Source organism: Coturnix japonica, chromosome 2, assembly GCF_001577835.2.
Source record: "Coturnix japonica isolate 7356 chromosome 2, Coturnix japonica 2.1, whole genome shotgun sequence".
NCBI classification, from domain to species: domain Eukaryota; kingdom Metazoa; phylum Chordata; class Aves; order Galliformes; family Phasianidae; genus Coturnix; species Coturnix japonica.
In genome coordinates, this window is record NC_029517.1 from 20,618,198 (window position 1) to 20,640,933 (window position 22,736).

General features: G+C 43.4%; 4 protein-coding genes and 1 long non-coding RNA gene across 14 annotated transcripts in view; 3 read left to right on the forward strand and 2 right to left on the reverse strand.

Annotated features, from left to right (window-relative positions):
- The window catches only part of ANKIB1 (ankyrin repeat and IBR domain containing 1), a 77,064-nt gene extending 70,857 nt beyond the window's left edge, over positions 1-6,207 (forward strand). For 3 of the 5 annotated variants that reach the window (XM_015853346.2, XM_015853344.2, XM_015853345.2), the window contains exons 18-20: positions 679-790; positions 2,579-2,712; positions 3,051-6,207. In XM_015853346.2, coding sequence (XP_015708832.1) covers positions 679-790; positions 2,579-2,712; positions 3,051-3,803 — 999 coding nt within the window. In that variant the 3' untranslated portion in view covers positions 3,804-6,207. The remainder of the gene's footprint in view (positions 1-678; positions 791-2,578; positions 2,713-3,050) is intronic. The other 2 variants (XM_015853348.2, XM_015853347.2) reach the window with 2 other exon arrangements.
- On the reverse strand, positions 4,775-8,157 carry LOC107309006. The gene is made up of 2 exons (XR_001553046.2): positions 7,332-8,157; positions 4,775-6,728 (listed from the first exon to the last, which is right to left on the reverse strand). It is a non-coding gene; the product is annotated as an uncharacterized LOC107309006 (long non-coding RNA).
- A 699-nt stretch (positions 8,158-8,856) lies between these two features.
- GATAD1 (GATA zinc finger domain containing 1) lies at positions 8,857-11,741 on the forward strand. 2 transcript variants are annotated; one of them, XM_015853489.2, is made up of 5 exons: positions 8,858-9,155; positions 9,230-9,355; positions 9,571-9,630; positions 10,542-10,725; positions 11,393-11,741. In XM_015853489.2, the coding sequence occupies exons 1-5, from the start codon at positions 8,964-8,966 to the stop codon at positions 11,581-11,583; spliced, it is 753 nt and encodes a 250-aa protein (XP_015708975.1). In that variant the 5' UTR covers positions 8,858-8,963; the 3' UTR covers positions 11,584-11,741. The 2 variants fall into 2 exon arrangements, with proteins under 2 accessions (XP_015708976.1, XP_015708975.1); XM_015853490.2 differs by lacking the exon at positions 9,571-9,630 and having other exon boundaries at positions 8,857-9,155; positions 11,393-11,733.
- A 125-nt stretch (positions 11,742-11,866) lies between these two features.
- LOC107309044 lies at positions 11,867-20,770 on the forward strand. Of its 5 annotated transcripts, none has more exons than XM_032443116.1 (13): positions 11,867-12,858; positions 12,934-13,040; positions 13,106-13,175; positions 13,269-13,529; positions 14,167-14,460; positions 15,279-15,345; positions 15,570-15,623; positions 16,446-16,515; positions 16,769-16,806; positions 16,890-16,977; positions 17,623-17,709; positions 18,288-18,335; positions 18,896-20,770. In XM_032443116.1, exons 2-13 carry the CDS (start codon positions 13,020-13,022, stop codon positions 19,031-19,033), a joined length of 1,236 nt encoding a protein of 411 aa, XP_032299007.1. In that variant the 5' UTR covers positions 11,867-12,858; positions 12,934-13,019; the 3' UTR covers positions 19,034-20,770. The 5 variants fall into 5 exon arrangements, 4 of the variants coding, with proteins under 4 accessions (XP_032299007.1, XP_032299009.1, XP_032299006.1 ...); XM_032443118.1 differs by having other exon boundaries at positions 12,955-13,040; XR_004306396.1 differs by lacking the exon at positions 13,106-13,175 and having other exon boundaries at positions 16,446-16,621; positions 18,896-19,395.
- The window catches only part of LOC107309081 (1-aminocyclopropane-1-carboxylate synthase-like protein 1), a 12,383-nt gene continuing 9,392 nt past the window's right edge, over positions 19,746-22,736 (reverse strand). Inside the window, exons 10-14 of the mRNA XM_015853541.2 lie at positions 22,562-22,607; positions 21,165-21,306; positions 20,918-21,060; positions 20,593-20,746; positions 19,746-19,913 (exon numbers count right to left, since the gene is read on the reverse strand). Coding sequence (XP_015709027.2) covers positions 19,747-19,913; positions 20,593-20,746; positions 20,918-21,060; positions 21,165-21,306; positions 22,562-22,607 — 652 coding nt within the window. The 3' untranslated portion in view covers position 19,746. The remainder of the gene's footprint in view (positions 19,914-20,592; positions 20,747-20,917; positions 21,061-21,164; positions 21,307-22,561; positions 22,608-22,736) is intronic.

A 22,736-nucleotide genomic window follows, 5' to 3' on the forward strand; every position in this document is an offset into this window, starting at 1 on the left:
ATTACAGTCTGCAGCAGCTCAGATATGTGGGGTATGGCTTATTATCAGCTCAGATTAGGCAACAGTAGGAGATTTGTAATTCATGGAATAAAAACCCATCAATAAAGCCATGACGGTTGCTCAATGTGAGAGTGTCAGCTGTGGCTGTTCCTGAGCCTTGAGCCTGGGAAAAAAAAAAACAACCAAGTACCCACATGTACCAGCTGGCTTTCTCTGTTTTTCCAAGGATGTATTCTATCGACCATTGCTGGCAGCAGGACCCAGACGTGACCTATTGGTCTAACTCACATTAATTGCTTTAATGTTCTAAAATCACTAGGCATATGTTTACAAAGAACGTGTGTGTGTGTGTGTAAAGTTTGGCATTGAGGTTTTGAAATGCAAAAAGCGTACCTGGAATTCATTAGAAAGGAAGATTGCAAGTATTAAAATGTTGGTAATGCCTCAAGTATTTTTATTTGCTAATCCATTATTTTATAGGTTTAGGATTACCTGGTGATTGCTTTTTGGCTTTGGTTCTTATGATGCATGATGCAACCTGCAATTTACGTTTCTTAAACCAGGTGATTTTATAATAAATCTATAAAATCACACATTTTTAATAAAAATGTGTTGCTTGTTGCATCAGAAAATATTACTGCATGCTGCCCTGTATTTTGTAACCTTTGGTTTATGCAGGAATATGCTGAATTTCAGTATCGGAGGAGGCACAGGCAGCGTCGACGTGGAGACATGCACAGTCTGCTGAGCAATACTCCAGATCCTGATGACCCCAGTGAGAGTACATTAGGTACGCTCCTGCCTGGGGCTGTTTATTCTCTTTTGCAGCTTCAGAAGTTGCTAGTAGCAACCACAGTGTTTGTTCTTTTTTGGATGTGCTTTAAATGAGTTTCAGATATATTGTTATGTTTTACAGAATGCGACATTAAGCCTTATTCTTGCACTTTTGTATGCAATTTCAGAAGAGCTGCTGACTTTAATTGTGGCTGTTGCACTTTTAAAGAGTTATGCATTGATACTCCCTGTAACAAGTCTTATCTGTATACCAGCTTCTTTAATGCAAATTAAAAGGACCAGTTGTACTTAGAGTCTAGACAAGATTTCCTCTGCTACGGGATTGCTGGATGATAGCCATAAGACTGTATTACAAAACCCTGCTCAGAAACTCCTGCATTGGCCAAGTACTGGAGACAAGTTGGCATGAGCTATGACTGCCAGCACGCTGCTGTCCCAGGCAGAGCTGTGGCTAGCAGTGAAGTAAGGTCACTGTCACTTGGCTCTCTGTGCTGTCTGTGTCCTGCCAGGAACTTTTGCAAAGGCACAAAAATAGCTCCAATCCAAATGCTCTTCTGATTCTGTTTCTTCGGAGCTTCCAGGTGTGTGCTTCACTTCGGAGCCAGGATGCAAAATTCTCATCTCTGTGTCTTACGAATTTAAGCCCCATAGCTTTTATTTTATAAACAAAAGGAAAAATTAACAAATGCGATCTTTATTTTAGAAACAGGAAAAAGAATTCTGGTGAACTTTGGTCTTTTGCTATTGCAAGTAAAATGCAAAACTATCTTACTAGTTTGAAAACTAGAATTTGACTAAACACTTGGATATTTTAGTGACAAACAGTGCGCACTTATATGGAAGAGAATTAGCTTGTCTACTGTGATTCCCTTTGAGTTTTGAAGTGGAAAATTCCATTTTTCTAATTCAGAATAGTTATTTTTATTATAATTTTTTTGAAACAGTATTTTATTCCTATTTTTTGTTGGCTGTCTTAAGTGGACAGTGATGTTAGTGATTGCTGACATATACACTAACAGCTCTGCTCTTAACTGTGCTGCAGTGTTACAATAAAAATTAATGTAGTGTTAGCATTATAGATGAGTTGTTGATGAGTTGATGAGAACAGAGAAGTGGGATAACACCAGCTTTAAGCCACCTGCAAATGAATTCCATGCTGTGTCCTTTGCTTAAAATTAATTGCAAGCTCTAAATCACACTGAATTTCTATAGCGTCTTTCAGGCCAGTGTCTAACTAATAGCAGAAAGACACTGAAAATTGGGTATTAGTGAGGACATGCAGACTGTCAAAGAAAGAGGCAAAAGGACAAAACCAAACCCATTTCTTGGGGTTGACTGCATGCTGGCAAAAGTTTCCAGAAAGAATTGTGTAGACAGATTATGATGGGTGGCAGGTTGAGAAAGAATACAGAATACAGGTTGGACACAGAGGCAATGTGCAGTAATTTCCAGGACTTTCCATAATTCATGTACATGTCTCAGAAGCATTTTGCCTCCCCCCACCACCAGTGAGCTTATGCTACTGACAACATAGCACATTCTTTCAGAGAGCGAAAGAATGCTATTGAGAGTAGAAAGGCACAAATGAAACAGACAGCATTGTTTGTCTCCATATAGGAGTTGGTGTAAAATGACTTGTTTGGGATAATTCAGTTTAGTGTGAATAAAAGATTGGAATTACACAGCTAGAACCCAAAAGGAAGGCAAGAGATTCTGTCAGTAAATAATGGTGAAGGCATTCTGGCTTGTTCTTCAAATATATTTGTTTGAATTGCCCATACAGACACTCAGGAAGGTGGCAGTAGCAGAAGACATGGCACTTCCATGGTGAGTTCAGCTTCTATGGGTATTCTGCACAGCTCTTCGCTTCATGACTATACCCCTGTCAGTCGCTCTGAAAACCAGGACTCTCTGCAGGTATCTCCCCTAATCTCTTCTCCATTCCCTCTGTTTTGCTTGCCACCTTCTGCTCTGCTTTTCTGTGTCATTTTGTCTCTGCAAATTTTCTTAATTCTTCAAAGAGAAAGGGAGAATCTAAGGACAACAGCTTATACATTATCACTGGTAAGAATTGTTAAATTATTGTTATTGCAACAATAATTGGCTTTTACTTTGTTGGCAATTGTGTCAGTAAAAAATGGTTCTGATAAATCACGTGTCAGTTAATCATAGATTTGAGACCAAATCACTTTTAGTCCAAAATGTGTTATGAGATGAAAGTCTTATTCTGAAAGCAACCTTGCGTATTTCCACAGGCCCTGAGTTCTTTGGATGAAGATGACCCAAACATCCTGCTAGCAATTCAGTTATCATTACAAGAATCTGGCTTAGCCATAGACGAAGAAACTAGAGACTTTCTGAATAACGAGGCATCTTTAGGAGCAATAGGTACCTCTTTACCTACAAGGTTGGACTCTGCTCCCATCAGTATAGATAACCCAAGAGCCGCTCTGAGCAGCTCTGAGCTGTTAGAACTCGGTGACAGCCTGATGAGACTAGGGGCAGGCAGCGATCCCTTTTCAGCCGATCGCCTGCATTCACACGCCTGCGGCGATACCAGAGGTGGATTATACTCAACATCTAGTGATGCTGATTCCAGTAGTCAAGATCCCAATACCAATGAAAACCTTCTTGGAAATATTATGGCCTGGTTTCATGACATGAATCCACAGAGTATTGCTCTGATCCCTTCAACAAGTACAGAAACGGATGAGGATTCACACCAACCCAGTACTGAAGATGGGTCAGCGGGGCAGGCAAACGTTAGAGACACAGGGTTGGAGCTTCAGGAAGAGCACGCGCTGTTTGAGGATGCACTCAAAAGCGAAGGCAGAGGAATGCAAACAGAGGAGAGCACTTCTGAAGAAAACATTATTCCAGGTGAAACAGTTTCACAGGGTGGTGATAACACCAGGGAAGTAACAGGCACCCTGGATGCTTCAGGGGGTGCTTCAAATCAGACTCCTCAGACCTCAAGCGAATGTATTGAACGTGTGCATCTGGTATGAACAAAAACTAAATCCGGAGTAAACGAGTGGCGGTGACAGATGGTACAGTATGTGGAGTAAGCATTATGGAGGCTTTGATCCACACCATTACAGCTCAGTTGTAACCACTGACATAACAACGGATATTTAGAGGTTCTCTTGAATTGTAGTTCTTTGTAATAATGTGAACTTTTCGAGGAATATCCTTTGCATTTAATTTGGTAGTACTTGCCTCTTTGCTCTCAAGAAAATGGAATAAGTAGGTTGTATTCCACATTCCTAATACAATGCGGCATCTGTTTAGCCTTAGGTTGATGATCCTTGACTTCAAAGTTCGGATTAAAGGCTTACACTGATTATTTTGGTTGTTTTTCTTAAGAAATAGTTTATTCCATTTTTTTGAGTTCACCAAAATAACACTTAGCAATTTATTTGGGGTTTTTGTTTTGTTTTCCATAACCTTTCCTTACTCATTGGTCGTTTTTGTTAGCAGTGTGAACTGAGGTATTTAATGCTTCTCTTTAGTACTGCTCCAGAAACAAGTTTTAGGGGATATTCCTTCACATTATAATCAAAGATTTTTTCATGTCTATTTACAGTCCAAACGTGCCAAACTGTGAATAGTTAGCTGGCAGTAGCCTGATCAAACAGGGCAGTGTTACTCTATCAAACTAATCCCACAATTCTTAGCAGTGAAAGAAACCACTGGGTAGCATTGCTTCTCTAAATTTAACTGGCATGTGTTGCCATGGTGACTGCATTTAATCAAATGTAGCCGGTATCTTAAGTTAATAAAACCTAATGCTGCTGTTAAACAGTTATTTTAAATATTAAAATACAGTCAGTTAGCAACAGCTATGCTGTATTTTAAGAGACACTTTAATGGAAGTGCAATCATAGTTCTTTGTTTTCATAATTCTACAAAGCATTCTATGCACTAATAGTGCGATTACTTTTAACGATAACATTTTATAAAAATATAGGAATACAGGATTTTCATATATTAGCCAGTCCCACAGTTAAAGTTCAGATAACAGATTCTGCTCAACATGTTACGGTGCCTTTGCCAAACCCAACTGGATAGTTGCCACAGTTAAACAAGTAATTCAGTTTCAGTGTCTGTTCTGGAGTAACTATGCTATTAATTGCAAAGACCTCCATACAACCACCCATGGCCTTGCCTTTACAGTAAATAACTAAATGTTTAATCAGTGTTTTTGCATAAACAAAACACTGCTAGGTATTTGTCCAATTGCACAATATTCATTTGCTGTGTGATTACTGTTTAGTGTTAAAAAAACACACACAAAAAAAACCCTCTTCCTAGTCGTTGTACCGTGAAAAATACTGGTTTTAGATTTGCTTAAAAGCATCAATCTACAGTTAGTGAGATACAATGGTACAGTATGTAATTACAACTAGAGTAAGTTGTTGAAATGGCTGTTTTAATTACATATAATCAAACCTTTTCATAACACGAGCAAATTACATACACTCCATTTTAAGTTTTGCTTAACTGTTACCAGAAATTTCTTGATATGATATAAAAGTTTATTACTACTGAGTGTGTATAGGCAAGTGTCATGATAGCAAAGTTTATGTATTGATTACTGTGAGTTCAAGTGAGTGTTCTGAATTCATGCAAATCCTGCTTTTGAACCTTGCAGTCACAGGGTTCGTATAAGTACAAAAGGAAGTAAGAATATTTTACCCTTACCCCTTAAGAGCCTAGATCATTTTGCAAGCATCTTTAGAGAGAATGGAATAGAGTAGTCTCAACTTGTTTACCAGCTTTTCCTCTAGCTGCCCTTTCCTGACATAATCATTAACTTTTGGACATCTTTGCAAAATACCTATTTAAAATCGTTCTACGTTACAAAATCCTTCAACTAAAGCAGTTCTTTGTGAACTATCAACACAAATTGGTCTGAAAGTTGTTTAGCTCACATCGCTTCCTTGAATTTCTGGGTAGGAAGACTCTCACAAAGATTGTGTGTATTGCGTTGGGATGTCTTGCAAAGCTACAGTAAGATACGTAAGAGTGCTCTCTGTGAAGATAGTGGAGTTTGTGGGTTCTGGTTTTTGTAATTTGGTTAGGTTGTGCAGTATATTCATTGTTTCTGTGTTACTCTTACGAGCATGAAATTAGCCTATTAAATTTGTATTTTCTTGGTACTTATTTTAACACCATAGTCATTGACTTTACAATTCAGAATAAAGTTTGGCAAGACTATTTTGTAAACCTGTTAATTTTATAATGTAAAAAATTACTCTAACCTTGAATTGTTATTTGCACTTTCATAGTCTATACTTGATACATTCCCACTTTATATACAAGTAGGATACTACAACCATGTAGATGTTTGGCCAAATGAATGCTGTTAATAATATGTAAAATTCTTTGATTAAACATTTATTACTTAAACTAATTCCGTTCTGTCTTATCTCATCTTAGACTTATTGTAGCAGGTTCTCAAGACTGACGATAGAAGCTTTAGGGTACGTTTCATCCCAAGCCAGAATAGCAGGGGACCATAACAGTAAGATGGATGTTTTGATCTGAAAGTGTAAGGTACCTTTTATATTCATTAAGCTTTGAAAACCTAAAGTGGACAGTCCCACTTCACTTGCTACAGCCACACTGTGCACATGGCTTTTTGTAAGCAGTAAAAATATGGAATGTGGAAACGGATCTGTTTGATCAAAGAAAACGTGTTGGTCTGAGTAGTGCTCCTGAACTGAACCACATCCAGTCTCTGTTGATAGCAGGAAATTCCAGACTGTCCAAACAAACACCAAACGTTTCTGTTCATTGTTGCAGTAATTTAATCAGCTCCTTGAAACAAACGTGCCAAGATACAGGAGAGGTTCTAAAATCCAGTGCACAAAGTTGGATTAGTCACTGCAGCGCACTTATCATCTGCTGCTGTGGTGTCACTCGATATGCTGCAATTAGCAAAAGAAAATGAGTTTTACTAAGACAGTGAGTTGTTTTGTTTCTAACAGCAGCTAGAACATACTAGTAGATATTCAAAGGGTTTAAAATCAAAACATGCTTCAAAACCAGACACCCCTACAGCCCAGTTTCAGAGCTTCCTTTATCAAGGCTGACTTCACAATTGCATTTTCTTCCTCCTCTCCCAGCACACACGTCATCCCACTGTAGTACTCACAGGGGCTGATAAGAATGGAATCCAACTACAGATACAATGATAGCTAGTTTCTTTACTGAAATTATCTACACAATCTACTTGGTATTATGTAGTGTAGTGATTATTGTCCTTATTACTCTTCTGCAGATCAGACAGATCTGGACACGTGAAATCCATAGGGAAGCCAGTGGTGATGCAAAACCGAGTGTCATTTCTAACTTTCGTTCCTTTTAACTAAAGAGTAAGGCCCAAGATGTTCACAAAAAGGAGGCAGATCCCCTGTTAGCACTGCATGAGATGTGTTTCCTGCCAGTCTTTGTGCAAGGGTAAAGGAATGAAGGAAAACTTTCTGCAGTGATATCTGTGCAGTCCAGTTCAAAACTATGCAGTAACGTACCGTTCTCCAAATATACAACATGATACACTTCAAGCCACTCATAAAGACTGCAGGCTGCACCCAAGGATCACGTTATTCCATCAGCAAAGTAAAGGCTAAAAACCGAGAGCGGAGAATTGTTAGTGGAGCCACAATTCAAGTTCTGTTTGAAGACCCAGGTTAAAACCGCTCCAGGCACTGGATCCTCAAGAGCTGTTTGGGTGAAGCAGAAACAGCAATATGTGAAGATAACAGATAATCAGGAAACCTGTACTGCCTCTGCCACTGCAATGTGCCTTGGGCCAGAACCCAGCGACTTCCAAAATGGGGCTGGTTCTTGGCTTTACCATGCTTTTGAATGAGGAATTAAGACCTACATGTTGCCAAGATATGTGTGCTATACACGTAAAAACTCTCCAATACATTTCAAGAATAGTGTCCCTTATAGCTGAGGTAATTAAAAGGAAAAAAAAAAAAGCCCTAATAAGAGAGCTAAGGAGCACATGAACCTTAGCACAGGACCATGTGGAAACCCAGACTGCACCAGTCGGGCAGTTGTGCCCAATTACACGCATTCACAGCACAGATATCTCCAGACCAGCCCTCCAGGTGCATCCTCTGCAGACAGACACAACACTAATAATGACTCTTCAGACAGGAGCCAGCAGATACAGGAAGCCGAGAGGAAGCAGCGCAATTAAATTATTGCAGAATAATTAAACTATGTAAGCAGGGGATGCATGGAGCATATGTGGATACGCAGCACTTCTAATAGTAAGGGTGTATTAAAAAAAGCGTGTCCAGCAGGTCGAAGGAGGTGATCCTCCCCCTCTACTCTGCCCTGGTGAGGCCTCATCTGGAATATTGTGTCCAGTTCTGGGCTCCCCAGTACAAAAAAGACAGGGATCTCTTGGAAAGAGTCCAGCGGAGGGCCACTAAGATGGTGAAGGGCCTGGAGCATCTCCCCTATGAGGAGAGACTTAGGGAACTGGGTCTGTTTAGCCTTGAGAAAAGAAGGCTGAGAGGGGACTTGATCCAGGTTTATAAATACCTGAGGTGTGGGAGCCATAGTGGTGAGGCTGGTCTCTTTTCAGTAGTGTGTGGGGACAGGACTAGGGGTAATGGGATGGAAGTACAGCATAGGAAGTTCCGCACGAATGTGTGGAAGAACTTCTTTACAGTGAGGGTGACGGAGCACTGGAACAGGCTGCCCAGGGAGGTGGTGGAGTCTCCTTCTCTGGAGATATTCAAGACCCGCCTGGACGCCTACCTGTGTGACATGGTGTAGGGAGCCTGCTTTGGCAGGGGGGTTGGACTGATGATCTCTAGAGGTCCCTTCCAACCCCTACAATCCTGTGATTCTGTGATTAACCATCACCATCTGAAAGCTCACAGGAATAAACGATCCTGCTCCGTTGTTCAGGGAGCGCTCAGCCCACACTATGTGGAGTCCACGAGCAGAGCGGCGATGCCGATTCCCCCCGCATGGCGGTGCAGGCAGCACAGGCCGGGCCGTGCCGCGCTCCTCCCTTCGCGCCGCCACGCAGCGACATCCGCCGCCGGGGAGGGGCCGAGAGCGAGGCGGGCCCGGCGGAGCCGCCGCGTTTCCCCGTGTCCCTGCCGGGGGCCGCGGGCCCCGCCGCCGTTCTCAGTATGCCGCTGGGGCTGAAGCCCACGTGCAGCGTGTGCCGCAGCACGTCCTCGTCCATGTGGAAGAAGGGCGGGCAGGGCGAGATCCTGTGCAACAACTGCACGGCCCGCTCCGCACCAACCGGGCCCGCCGCCTTCGCCACCACCTCGGCCGCAGCGCAGCACAGCAACGGCGGGGGAGGCGGAGGGAAGCAGGTGAGGCGGGGCGGCTCCATTGCGGCGGCTCCATTCCATTCCCGCTGTGTTTAACCCTCCGTCCCCTCCCCCAGAGCAAGCAGGAGATCCACCGGCGGTCCGCCCGGCTGAGGAACACCAAGTACAAGTCCGCGCCTGCCGCCGAGAAGAAGGTGTCCACGAAGGGCAAAGGCCGGAGGCACATCTTCAAGCTGAAGAACGTAAGGCGCTGCCGGGGCGGGCGGGATGCGGCCCGGAGCTCTGTGGCCCCAGTGCTCCTGTGTAAAGCACGGACGGCTGCGGCTCGTTTCCCGTGTATCCAAACACTGCGAGTCTCCGTCAGTATGTCATCGGCTTTAAAGGGCGAGAAAACCCACCCTGCAGTTAGTTCTCTTGCTTTGCTTTAATGCTCTTCCATCTGTGTTGTTTTCCCCAGCCCATCAAGGCCCCTGAATCCGTATCCACCATCATTACCGCAGAGTCGATCTTCTATAAGGTACAGCCCCCGTACACCAGAAGGATCTTACTCACCCTTGTCTCCCTGTGTTCATCAGAGAGGTATCAGCTGGCCGGGCTCCCACCTGGGCTGTGTGTGAGTGGTCCCAGTGCCCTGGTAGTGAAGTGCACCAGCTGCTCCAGTTTAAGCTGTGTTTGGATGGTGCACTCGGAAACAGGGCTTGAGTTTTGAATGGCCCTGCCTGGAGCCAGGAGCTGAACTGCTTGATCCCCTTGGGTCCCCTTCCAGTAGTCCAGTCTTGACAGTGCAGACACTGCAATGTGTTGACACGATGTTACGACACCAAGTGATGCTGGCCTTGCTGTGCAGCATTGCGCACTGACTGACGCCTGACCTAATCAGGAGGTGACTGTGTTTTGAGGCTGCTTTGCACACAGATAGATGAACTTCATGTGCAGAAAGCTGCTTTCCCTGCATGCACAGGGCGATTGCTGCTATTGCTTTTTATGGAAGGTGGCATCACACTACTGACATAAAACCATCGATGCTGTGCAGGTGGGAGGTGCAGTGGTGGTGGGAAGGGGGGATGCAGAGCAATTGAGAGCTGCAGAGCAATTGAGAGCTGGTTCTTTGAAGGTGGGTGATGCCAGGCTGCTTCTGTGGCCTTTGGCAGGCAGAGATGGTGAGGAATTACCTGTCGAGCTTCAAAAACAGTTCAGGGACTGAACTCAAAGTTCCAGACATTGGGTGGTTGTGGGCAGGTCGTGCTGGTGACTGCTCAGGTGTGACAGTGCTCTGGTTTGTGCCACCTTTCACTGTATGTGGGAAAACTATGGCTGTATTGAGATTGGGGTAATTTGAGATAGTGTAAGGTCATGATATTCAACATGTGAAACAGAGCGAAGCTTCTGAAATCAGATTGATTTGACTTTCGTTTGTGTGCCTTCTAGGGTGTGTACTACCAAATAGGAGACGTTGTTTCAGTAGTTGATGAGCAGGATGGCAAAACGTACTACGCCCAGATCCGGGGGTTTATCCAGGACCAATACTGTGAGAAGAGTGCTGCGCTAACATGGCTTATTCCTACACAAGCCAGCCCCAAGGACTGCTTTGACCCCGCATCCTATATCATAGGTATTCTCTAAGCCTTCATTGCATACGACTGCTTACATGTTCCCAGACTAATGCAGAGTTGTAACTTTAAGTGTACTTCATTAGTTTGTCATGGTCCTTTATGTCATTCCTACATTTTAGACCCTAATCCATTTACTTTACTTGAATACTTTTTCAGGTTCATGTATGTGAGCAGCACTGCTGCAGTGAGTGCCCTTGTTTACTTGTGCTCAAGCGCACAATTACAGTGTCAAAACTCTAAGGATCCAACTACTATTCCTCAGGTAGAATTCAGGTTATTATGACATAAACTAGATGTGCCAGTCCAAGCTGTTTCTTCTGGAGTGACCAGAATTAGTTGATTTTAATCTTGGATATATAAAGTACATTGTGTACAAGCACCGGCATAGAGAGTGTTCTGCAGCTGGTTATGTATTAATAAGTTGAGTAAATCTTTCTGACAGGCAAGCACAAACAGTGTAGTATAGTATAGTACAGTATAGTACAGTATAGTATAGTAAGAATGTGTTCTTCAAATAGAAAAAAAATCAACCCAGTAGAAATAAAGAGGTTTCTCACTGGTGCTGTAGCCTCAAATACTGTGCAAAGTAGTTTTGTATCATCTTGGACTCTTCAATTTTATGCCTTCAGAATTTGTATTTGAAAATCCTTATGTTTTTTCCCATAGGACCAGAAGAAGATCTCCCACGGAAAATGGAGTATTTGGAATTTGTTTGTCACGCACCTTCGGAGTATTTCAAGTCTCGATCGTCTCCCTTCCCTACCGTCCCCACAAGACCAGAGAAGGGGTATATATGGACTCATGTAGGACCTACCCCTGCAATCTCCATTAAAGAAACTGTTACCAATAATTTATGATTTTTTAAAGGAACACTTCGGACCAGTTGTTTTCAATATATTCTCAGGTTTGCAAATCCCATAGGAGAAGTTTGAAAACAACAACAGAAAGGATAAAGTGTTCTGTTTACTTTATGGATGATGGTATTTATTTTAAAATACATCTCATCTGTAAAATGGAAGTTGTTTTTTTTCCCCCATGTTGCCCACAAGGGTCAGTGAATCCGACTCCTGGCACCACCCAAAAATCAGATCACAGGTCTGAGAGCGCTGTCCAAACTCTGCTTGAACAGCAGCCCGTCCCATGCCCACCGCTCTCTGCTGCAGACCCTGTCCCTCACCCCCAGCTGCCCCTGACACAGCTCCATGCCGTTCCCTCGTCCCTGTTGCTGTCACAGCAGAGCTCAGCGCTGCCCTCCGCTCCCTGTGAGGAGCTGCAGCCGCCATCAGGCCTCTCAGCTCCTCTGCTCTGTGCTGTCCGAAATCTAAACACTGGAAATCAGCAGAGGGTAACAAGGGAAAGCTCGACAAATTATCACTATAGAAATGCGTGGTGTTGCCGTGCGAGTTCTGTTGGATGTCTGCTTATATAAAAAAGATGCAGTAGAACTGGAAAAGTCAGTTCAATAGTGAGGAATCCTCAGCACTCACCTTTGCACTGTTTGGGTGTTTCGGGAAGTCCTACAGTGACTGCACAGCTTTAATTACACCTCTCACTTGCAAGTCCTGGCTTTTGGCCATTGTTGGAGGTGGGCAGCTCTGAAGAGCCAAGCGGTAACACAGTGCTGTTGTTCTTGAGTGGATCTAAAACGGTGCTTCTGAGTGCTGGGAAAAGAGGGAATAGAGATTAGAAAGAAAGAGAGATTAGAGAGAGAGGACCATGTGCTCAGAGAGGAGGATTACAGCAAGGCAGCAGATCTCAGCAGTTGCTTGGAGCAGGTGAGCTCCGGAGGTCGCTTCCAAGCTCAACCTTCCTTGTTTTTACATCAGATTTTTGCAAAGGGTTCAAAACCAGCCCTTGGACAGGCTGGTATTGTTGGCCACCAAAAGCCAAGGTTAGCCTGCAGTTCCTCTTCTCAAGGTCTCTGCTTGCTCAAGGTGAGCATAGGGCATTACGTGTGGGCTGAGCCTGACAAGAGCCTATAGAGGAAGGACTTTGCAATACATACTCCCATAATTATCCCACAGAACCTGTCACCAGCTGTAGCCTTTTATGGTTACATTTTCAACGTGCCACCTCTGCTTATCTCAGCAAGGAAGTGATCGAGTCACAGTCGAGATCCGCAGACTTTACAGGTAGGCACAAAGCTGTTGCTTTTGGTTTTGTTTTGGCCAACTCTACCTGCAGGATCTACTCCCATTTCCCCACAGTCTGTGGTTGCTTTCTTGTAGGGAAGACTGCCCAGCCGACACCCAACGCTTGCCGCACACCCCGTGCTACTGCCCCTTCCTTGGTTATGAGCAAGAGACCAACACGGGTGAGTTTCTCGAGGATTTTACCCCCTCTGTTGATCTTGTACTGAATGTGATTTAATTTTTAAAGGTCCGTGCCAGGAGTGCTGTGCGCAGTCAGACTTTGAAACCAGCTGATAGGCCCCGTGCTGCACTGACAGGTGCACAGAGAGCACCCAGACCTCACTGGTAAAGGACATGCCTTTGGGAAGTGGTGAAAGCTTTCCTTTGGTTGTTCACCGTGCTGTCTGCAGGTGGTTCTCCCTTTGGAGCTGGTAACCACTCACTGTTCTGTGACATTTTGGAAGGAAGAAAGAACCCAATGCTGACAATGGCCAGTGGGAATAAAAGGTGTGAGTCCAAGAGATGCAGTCAGACGGAAATGATCATCCACAAAAGAAGGAGCGAAGACCTCCTGACATTCTACCTGCGCCATCAGGATGCACTGAGCAGTCCCTGTGCGTGCCACCAAAGCAACGTGTTCACTCTGCCTTGTTCTGATGCCATGAGGAGAGGTAACTGGAAAATGCTGTATGCGGATTCCCATAATGTGAGAAATAAATGTTCTCAATTGCTGACCAACAGAACGGGGTATCTTTGCTCTCTTTCACAGTGGCCATCTGAAATCTAGCTTTGGGAAGAAGAGGTTCCCAAATTCTGCTTATATATTTCAGATTCGTTGCCACAAGCTGCCTTAAGGCATGAGTTTATCAGAGTGTGATCTTTATCAGAAAGAGGGATGGTTGACTGTATCAGATAGTGGTCACATGGAAAATGATTTCTGTTGGTGTCACCTAGGGAACAATTCGTGTTAAGAAATATTGAACAAGAGGGGGTGATGCTCTTCAGTAAAGAGGTGGGCACAAGGACCACGAACACCCGTGGTGCAGGGAGGCAGCTGGAACCTCTGACATGGCTTTGCCCCAGAGAAAACCTGAGGGCAATGCTGCCTCTGTCTTCTCTCTCAAAAAAGCTTCAGAAGCTCTTGAAGCAGCACATATTGTTCTATGGGAAGAAACAGATGCTTGGGTTTACTGTTCTGAGTCTGATAGAGAGCCAGTGCCCAGGGCTGTGGGATTTTTTACATTTCAGATGAAAGCCACCTCTTTGTCCACAGCTGGGTTCCAATTCTATTTACTCTTCTTTAAACAGACATCCAGGTGCTTCAGAAGTTCATCAAGAAGTACGAGCCCCGTGGAGCTGTTGTTACCAAAGAAGAAGTTGTTATTATCAGTGCAGACAATGATGTCTGCAAACAAACATCTCCAAAGAACCTCACCAAAGCTGCAACCCTACTGGAAGGACACAGGGTAGAAACAGAAAGCAAAGGCTGCCTAGAAGCCCAGAGCACAGACCTCGGGGAGCCTCCAGGAGGCAGGACACGGTCACAGCCTCCAGCTCCGAGGGACCAAAGGGAACCAAAAGATTTGGGTCTTCCCCCTGATGGTAAGTGGAACTGCATGGGCAAGAGAGAGAGAATTGCCAAGGACAATGTTCTGTTGTCAATGGTCTGGGTTACTTCCATTATCTTGTGGAGACATGTATGGGTAGCTAAGACATGTACCAATTCCATCTGTGTAAGTAACAGATTTAACATGAACTTGGTTGTATCATCTTTCTAATCCAGAACAGTTAACAGTAGGTAAAGCAAGCAGATTATGTTTACGCAGATTTTTGTTCTCACTACAGTAGTGCCATTAAGGCCCGTTGTTAATCATTATATACAGAATATCAGCAACCACAATAAATGTGATCTTTGTTCCATGTAGAACATGACCAGAAAAGTTGTAAAGTCTGCATTACCTCAAAGCACAGTGAGGAGCGGATCCCTGCTCTGTGGGGCTGATGTCTGCACCCAGCCTGTGTCCAGATGGGGGCTGCCACAGGCTGTGCAGGGAGATGCAGCTGTAGCATAGAAGCGGCCCATTTCTGTGTGAGCAGTCAGTCAGTTACTTTCACCCAGCACAAGGGGCCTGTAGGGCTGTTACAGAGCTGCTGGTTAACTATCAGCCCTGCTAAGGAAATAGAAAGTGGCAGTGCACCCTGCAGCTGCAGAGTGAAACATCCCCCCACTGGCAGTGCCCCTTGGCATCCCACAGCTCTCAGGGCGTTTGATGGCTCCTCCTGGGGAATTCTTGACAAACAAGTGAAGCAGGAACGTTTCACTCTTTCACCACATGTTCTTGGGGTAGCATAGTTTTACTTTCGAGTTCCGTTGCATTGGTGAAATGATTGAAATAACATTGTCTGTGTGGTCCCTCCAGATTTCAGCAAGAAGGTCTATAGGCTGGCAGCCACTTACGTTGCTGTAGCAGTGGGATTTCTGTGCTGGTAAGTCCAGTCACACTATGTACCGTCACTCATAAAACTGATGCTGCTTGCCCCTGTTGCTGCTCACCAGTCACCTCTGCCATTGCAGTTCCTCACTCTGAGGGAAGCAGCACTGAGCACTGCTGGGATGAGCTTATCCCTGGCACTCCAGCAACCCCTTGGATATACTGCAATGTGCTTTGCAGTCTCGTAGGGTGCTCTAATTCCTGCTGTGTCTTCTACAGGTCCAGGCTGCGGCTCCAGCTGGGGAATTATTACTGGCTGTCCCTCACTTTTGTGTAAGTACCCAGAATGACAGGCTGGGCTTCAAGTTCAGGTAAATGCTATGGTCACAGAATCACAGAAGTGTTTGAATTGGAAGGGACCTTTAAGGTAAATCTAATCCACTTCCCCTGCAATGACCAGGGACGCCTACAGCTTGATCCAAATGCTCAGATCCTGATCCATCCCTGACCTCCAGGGACGGGGCATCTACCACCTCTCTGGGCAGCCTATGCCAGTGCCTCACCACCCTCACTGTAAGGGACCTTTTCCTTATATCCAAGCTAAATCTCAGCATCCATGCTAAATCTCAAATGATCTGTATGCACAATCTCTGCTCACCATGCTCAGGGGCTGAAAGGGCCTAGAAAAAGCAGAAGTGAAGCCTGCTGGTGTACTGCTTAGCAAAAAGCTGCTAGGTATAAGTTACATGATGAACAATGTGGCCTTTGTATTCTCCCCTGTGTGCTGCCTTCTGGTACAAGCTTGCAGATCTTAAGAGATGCTCACTTAGGTGAGTTGGAGGTACAAAATCCTTCCTGACATCCATACAAATATACAACGAATATCCAAGGGGAAAAAAAAAAAGGTTTTTTTACATGACTTGCAAATGTGTAATGATGCTCTGCTTCAACCTGTACGTCTTGTGTAACTGAGACTCCATTTCAACAATACAAAAATACTTTGGAAAAAATCATTGAATATTTACGGATGGATGAGCACGTGGAAATTTGAACGCTTTGCTTTCAGTATTAAAACTGTTATCAGTTATTTGCTGTCTTTGTAGGAACTATCACTCATTGAAAATGCTTTCTTTGTTCTTTGTCCTCCATACCCAGGATGTACATTGCTCTTATCCTGCTGAGCTCTGCAACCAGCCACATGGGTTCTGTGAGCGCCTTGACAGTGATAAGTCTGCTGCTGAACTCCGCAATTCTTCAAGTTCTTTCACATCTCATCAATCAATACGGCATTTCAAATTCTCCTCAGCAAGAAACATCATCTAAAAAAATCTGTCTGTATTATATCTATCGTGGATTTTTTTCCCCATTCTGTGAGGCAAATGTTCTGGATCAAACTGATTGCCAACAACCCAAAGGATGATTTTCTCTGTGCAGGCAGACAGTCGTGTGATGAGTGTGATTTCTTTTTGTCTTTGTAGACAGCAATTGGAAGCACAATACTTGGAATTATTTCAGAGTAAGTCCTTCAAGCGTTTTTCTTTCGCTGTCTTGCCTTCTGCTGGAGCGCTGTGAGATGACGGGTTGTCTCTTGTGTCCTAGCTCCTATGAGTCACTGACAGTAACGCTAGTTGGAGGAATAACTGCAGCTGCAACCCTGCTACTGTGTTTATTTGCTCTAAAGACGAATGTAAGTGTTAACAATGCTAAAGGTAACTACAAGTAATCTTAGTTGCTGTGATTTTAATGACAATTAATAATTAATGACAATTTTATGTCTGTTTTGACTTTTGGAGTCACCCAGTTCCTGCAATTTTTGTATGCAACTCAAAAACTAGCAAAGTGGAAAGAAACTGAACTGAGCAGTCTGTACTGGAGGCTGCAGTGCTCATAGGACCGATCTCACTCTCTCAGTCTCTGCTTTTCCCTTCTGTCCATGGGATCCCTATTGTTAGAGTGAGAGAACTCAGAATTTGTACACGGAATGTGCTGTATTTAAGGGCTTGAACATGTCACCACTTATCTGTTATTTGGAAATGAAGTCAGAAATGCTGACGAGTATCAATGGGAAGGCAGCAGCAGCTGGAAGTCAGGTTAAGAGATTAATAAAAGCAGAACAAGAATCTGTTTTATGGAAATATTCAGTTTATTAATAGACCAGCAAGAGGAGCAAAAGCTGAAGTCAAGTCAGCAGCAGTAGCCTTAGGTTTGTCTTCATGCATGTCACTGATGTTAGTTTATTAATCAACATCCCTGCACAGTGTGTATTGTTTTGGTTCAAGGATGTGCTGGATAATTGCAGCTAAAACAGCCTCACTGTGCTTGGTGTCCTCAGAAACCCCTGACGAACTTGACCATATCGAGCACTTTGAGTGTCCTGTGGGCTGCTGGGGCAATTGCCTGTGTCGTTATAAACTCATATGTAAGTATCTTGCTGGATGTTTGCTTGTTGGACTGACAAGAGTCAGTCTGTGTCCTGCAGTACCTTCAACCATTTCATAGAACCACAGAATCACCAGGGCTGGAAAAGACCTCCAAGGCCATCCTTCTATCCTGTCCTTCTATCGCTAGCATCTCCCCGCTAAACCACATCCTTCAGTACAACATCCGAATGTTTCTTGAACACCTCCAGGGACAGTGACTCCAGTGCCTCCCCTGGGCAGCCCATACCAGCAATGGGCCACTCTTTCAGAGAAGTAATTCTTCCTAATGTCCAACCTGAATCTTCCGTGGCACAACTTGGGGCCATTTGGTGTGGCTGGGGTATATCAGCCACTTTTCAGAAAAGGCTGACCTTTAATCATCTGATGTGTGGACATGTGGATTATCCCATATCATAAACTGATGAATTTTGTTTCTTCCCAATCCGATCACCAATCATAGTTAGGCATGTGACAGAAGTAGAATCACAGAGTCACAAAGAATCACCCTAGAGGTGCAAATGCACCAATGAAATCGTTTTTACACAATTCTGACTCAGTTTTTTGCTCTTCCTCACAGAAGTTCCAGGCTTTGTACGCTCTGTTTGGAATTCTGTTCTTTGCTACCGTGAGTATGACATTAATACTGGTTTCTCCATCACTAAGTCACTGCTTTGCTACAAGCTCTTGGTGAGGCTCTCAAATCCCACTGCCTGGTGCCGCAGTTCCACCCAGTGATCTCTGGGCTACTTGTCCACTAGTCACTGCCCTGCTGGCAGTGAGATGGCCAAGAAACATGTCTGTATACAGGGGCTGCAGACGCAGTCTGCTTCTTGGCTGTGGTGACAGGAATACATCTCATATTTCACATGTTTGTTTCTCTGCTTTGGGTTCCCAGTGTCAACTGTCTACAAATAATTTTGCAGTCCTGAGGGTTGAACAGCCCTTTGTCTCTGCTGGAGGAGGGTTAAGACTTCTTATCATTAATAGGGGATTGCAATCATTTTCTGAAGGAATCCTCTTACTGTAAATCAGGCTTTGACAGTTCTCCATACTGTCCCTTTTCCATAGCAGTTTCTTGCCAAATAAGACAGATGGTGAGTGAATACTTTTATTTTGATGTACTTTGCAGAAATTCCAAAATGCAAAGCTGAACATGAGTGCTGTTTTCTTCCCTCTTCTTTCAAGGATCTGACAAGGACGGTGACTGAGCTCCAAAGTCAGCCCATGGCAATGCAGCGCTCCATGGACCACGCCGAGGCAGCACAAGGACTTTTCATACCCATTGCTATGATCTTCTTCTTTACTTTGCTATTAGTTGGTTGAACACACGGCAAAGCCAAATACTTTGGCTGCCTTCAACTATCAGCAACGTGCCACTTTTACCTAAAGGAAGCTCGACAGCTCATTGAGGCGTTCTGGCAAGGTGGCTGTGGAAAGTATTTTCATGTAATAGTATTTCTGTGGATGAAAAATGTCTTAAGATATTGTAGAACTGTATAAACAAGAGAGCGAGCACAATGTACTGAGCTCTTCTCTGAAATATTTTCCTCGCTGATGAGATGGTCCCAGTGCAAAGCTTAGGGCCAGGCCCCTTGATCAGTGAATTACATTGTGTTTATTGTCAGAATTGCACCCCAGTGAAACATTATGGACTGCAGAGAAGAGGGGAAATGTTTGAGGGGATGAAGATGGTTACTGTAATATCTTTGTAAGGACTGCCATTTGTACTTCTCGATGCTTGGTCATTTGATAGAGAAGCAAACAGGAATCTCAACAAAGTGCAAAAGCCAGGAGTGACGCCATCGTAGGATTAACTGCTGCACCATGCTGAGCATGGGCACACATCTCAATGCAATATCCAAGAGGTTCAGTTTCTTCAGATTCCATTCAATGGGTCCACGTGCATGATTGGAAATGCCAAGTCACAGCCAAGTGAGACTGTTACCCAGTGCTACAGCTGAAAATACTTAAGTCTTGTAATCCTTTAGTAAACATAAACATGCTAATTTCATCAGTCATTAAATGCACAGGTGAGTTTAAAAAACAAGTATATTTTTTAGCTGGGAGGCATCATCTTGGGGTGCATTTGAAGGTGTGCTGGAAGAATCCTTTTCTGGGCTGCATGAGTCTGCAGTGGAAGATGTGTTGTTTACCTCTGGCTTGGCATCATCACTACACAGCGTTTGCTGGAGTCTCTCAATGCCTATCAAATGGAAACATAGCTCAGTTCAAGCTTTTCTTATCCAGCAGAAATGGTGAAAATAGAAGGGAAAGATTGACCTGACACAGATTGCTCAGATTCTGTATAATCTCTGGTTTTAGACAGTCCCAAAACTTGATCAAAGGCAGCTCTGAGCTCTGACTTAACACTCGGCCTCGCTCTCAGCAGGAAGTTGTAGTAGTTGACCCAAGAGTTTCCCCCCAACCTGTGGGGTTTTTTTTGTTACCCCACTTCCTTGACTTCACAGAAATCCCTTTTGCCAATAATATATACCATTGGTTCAAGACTCTGTATTTCAGTGCATAAAGGATGGGTAAATTTCTCACATTTCACGTGTGAAGCACATACAGATGAGGGGTGCTTTGGAATACCAGTATAATATAATGGGTGATTTTCAAGAAGAATAAGCAACTTCCAACAGAGAAAAAAAATATTTCTTAAAATGCAATTCCACAGACTTGAAAGGTTTGACATAACCCAGGAGCAGTGCTCAGTAACCAATACTCTGGGCCGTTCTGGTATTTCTCAGTTCATAGCAGTGCCAATAGTGCCCTCACAAGCTGAGAGGGGATAGGTAGATTTGAACACATTGTTTGTAATATTAATGTTTCCCAAAGCTTGCATGCTACTATGTGACATATTAAAAGTAAAACCAACTTACATATACAAATCTTATCTACAGAATCAGAGAAAACCAGTCTAAACCATCCAGGTTCATAACAATAAAAAGCTTTTCCAGGGCTAATCAGGAGTTTGTTATCAAGGAGCTTCTGCCATAGTTCAAGTTCAGCTTCAAATGTCTGTGATTTTAAGAACTAAAAAAAAAAAAAGAAAATAAATTATCATTAACAATTGAACAAATGCACAAATTAGAAGGGCTTTCTACAACCTGGTATTAAACATTAACTTAAACGTCACAACATGCACAAGTGATTCTCACATTATTTTCAGCTTCTACATTCCCCCGGTTTGAAGCCCTTACATACTTTTCTGAAGTCTGCCCACACAAAGAGTCCTCCTGAGCTGCTCAGCACAGGGATCCCAATGTCTGCAAGTCCATCCACAAGAAGTTTCTGAGCTTCCTTAAGTCTCTTCTTGTTGGTGGGAAGAAACACATTATCCAACCAATCTATCAAATCAAGACAAATAGAATTCTATTTATTTCCACCTGTAATAGAGGAGAAAACAAACCAAAACCAAAACAGCTCATGGAACATTTCTATTGGGGCTAACCTCTGTCCTTAAGGATCTGGGTGAGAACGTGCTGAACAGGTCCAGGACAGCTGTGGAAGACGGCCAGTTGATTCACAGCTTTCTGAACTGCGTGGTTTCTGGTGTACAGTACCCCAACTCTGATTCCACTCATACCAAAATCCTTGGAGGACAAAAAGAATATGGAGAGGAGCAATTTATGCTTGTGCTTCATCAAGTCACCAAGTTTAGAATCATTCTGATGTAAAGGAAAATAAATCGCAAAAAAGGTATGTTACCACATCAGCTGTTTGATCAAATAAATGTTCCTACTCTGCAAAAATGACCTTTGATAACACAGTAAAACATTTGATAACACAGACAGGCACTGGAATGGGCTGCCCAGGGAGGTGGTGGAGTCACTGCCCATGGAGGCATTCAGGAAACATATAGATGTTGTACTGAGGGATGTGGGTTAGTGGGAAATAGTGGTGACAGGTGGATGGTTGGACTGGATGATCCTGGAGGCCTTTTCCAAAGTGGGTGATTCTATAATTCTATGATGAAGAATAAAAAAACATTTAGAACAGATGAGTAGCTACAAAAATGAAGTTTGGGATTGTCATCACAAAAGCTTTGAAAACATTCTCCATGCCAAACTGGGGGTATCATTTACCTAAGCCTGAAAGGACTGCAGAACAACAAGTGGCTATAGCAATTTTTTCTCATTACATTAACTGGAAACATCTAACGTCTTCTGGAGCACACTTGGCCAAATGGAGTCTCAAGAACAGCAGGAAACAATCAGTAACATTTGAACATCAGTGAGACAGGAGAGGCAGAGGGAGAAGGAGACGGTGAAGAAGGTGAAGGCAACACGCTGGCAAAGCAGCACAAAATAACACAACCTGGTTAGAAGTTCTACACTGCTCTTCATTAACTCAGTTTTGAAGCCTTTTGTGTTTCTCAGATAAACTAGTAATATTCTGTGTACCTTTAGTTATAGGCAAGAATACTGTGAGACAGCCCAGTGGTTTACCAAGGTAGCTTTTGAGGGCAACAACTGAAACAGGGTTGGGTCATACCCTTGGCAGTCTCCATTATACCCCATTATACCACTATTCCAATCAGCCATCAGTTTACTGTTCCCTCCAAGAGAAGAAAAGGCAAAATGCTACAGATCTGAAGTGTGCTTATATGTTTAATCTTCCACTGTAATTTCCCCCAGCAAATGTAGCAACAGTGGCTATATAAGTAAGCATTAACTGTTTCTGTTAAGTAGATCCCAAATTAAACTGCTAAAAGTAATAAATTTTAGACCGCCAAAGGAGAAAGTAATAAATAAAGAGAAGCTCAGTTTGTTATCTGCAATACAAATTATGTTCAACGAAGTTTTGTGGTGAAATACGCTAAAACACCAAGATAACATTTTGACTTACCTTGCTAAAACCCCACATAAAATGTGTTCGTTCAGGATCTGGTAAACTGAAAGAGGAAAGAAGATACAAATTGTTGCTATAGACGAACACGTTGTGCGGGATTACAAAAGTGATTAAATATTGTCATGGTTTAATAATTTTGTAATTTTTGCTATCAGTATTCCACATCATAACA

What these genes read in the sequence shown, in the direction of transcription:
- LOC107309044 (XM_032443114.1), top strand. Translation starts at nt 12,776, where the DNA reads ATGGTTACATTTTCAACGTGCCACCTCTGCTTATCTCAGCAAGGAAGT. An exon ending in TGAGCAAGAGACCAACACGG is followed by an intron (nt 13,041 to 13,268) that starts GTGAGTTTCTCG and finishes TGCTGTCTGCAG; the next exon opens with GTGGTTCTCCCTTTGGAGCT. An exon ending in GTGTCGTTATAAACTCATAT is followed by an intron (nt 17,710 to 18,287) that starts GTAAGTATCTTG and finishes TCTTCCTCACAG; the next exon opens with AAGTTCCAGGCTTTGTACGC.
- GATAD1 (XM_015853489.2), top strand. Translation starts at nt 8,964, where the DNA reads ATGCCGCTGGGGCTGAAGCCCACGTGCAGCGTGTGCCGCAGCACGTCC. An exon ending in ACATCTTCAAGCTGAAGAAC is followed by an intron (nt 9,356 to 9,570) that starts GTAAGGCGCTGC and finishes TGTTTTCCCCAG; the next exon opens with CCCATCAAGGCCCCTGAATC. An exon ending in CCCCGCATCCTATATCATAG is followed by an intron (nt 10,726 to 11,392) that starts GTATTCTCTAAG and finishes TTTTTCCCATAG; the next exon opens with GACCAGAAGAAGATCTCCCA.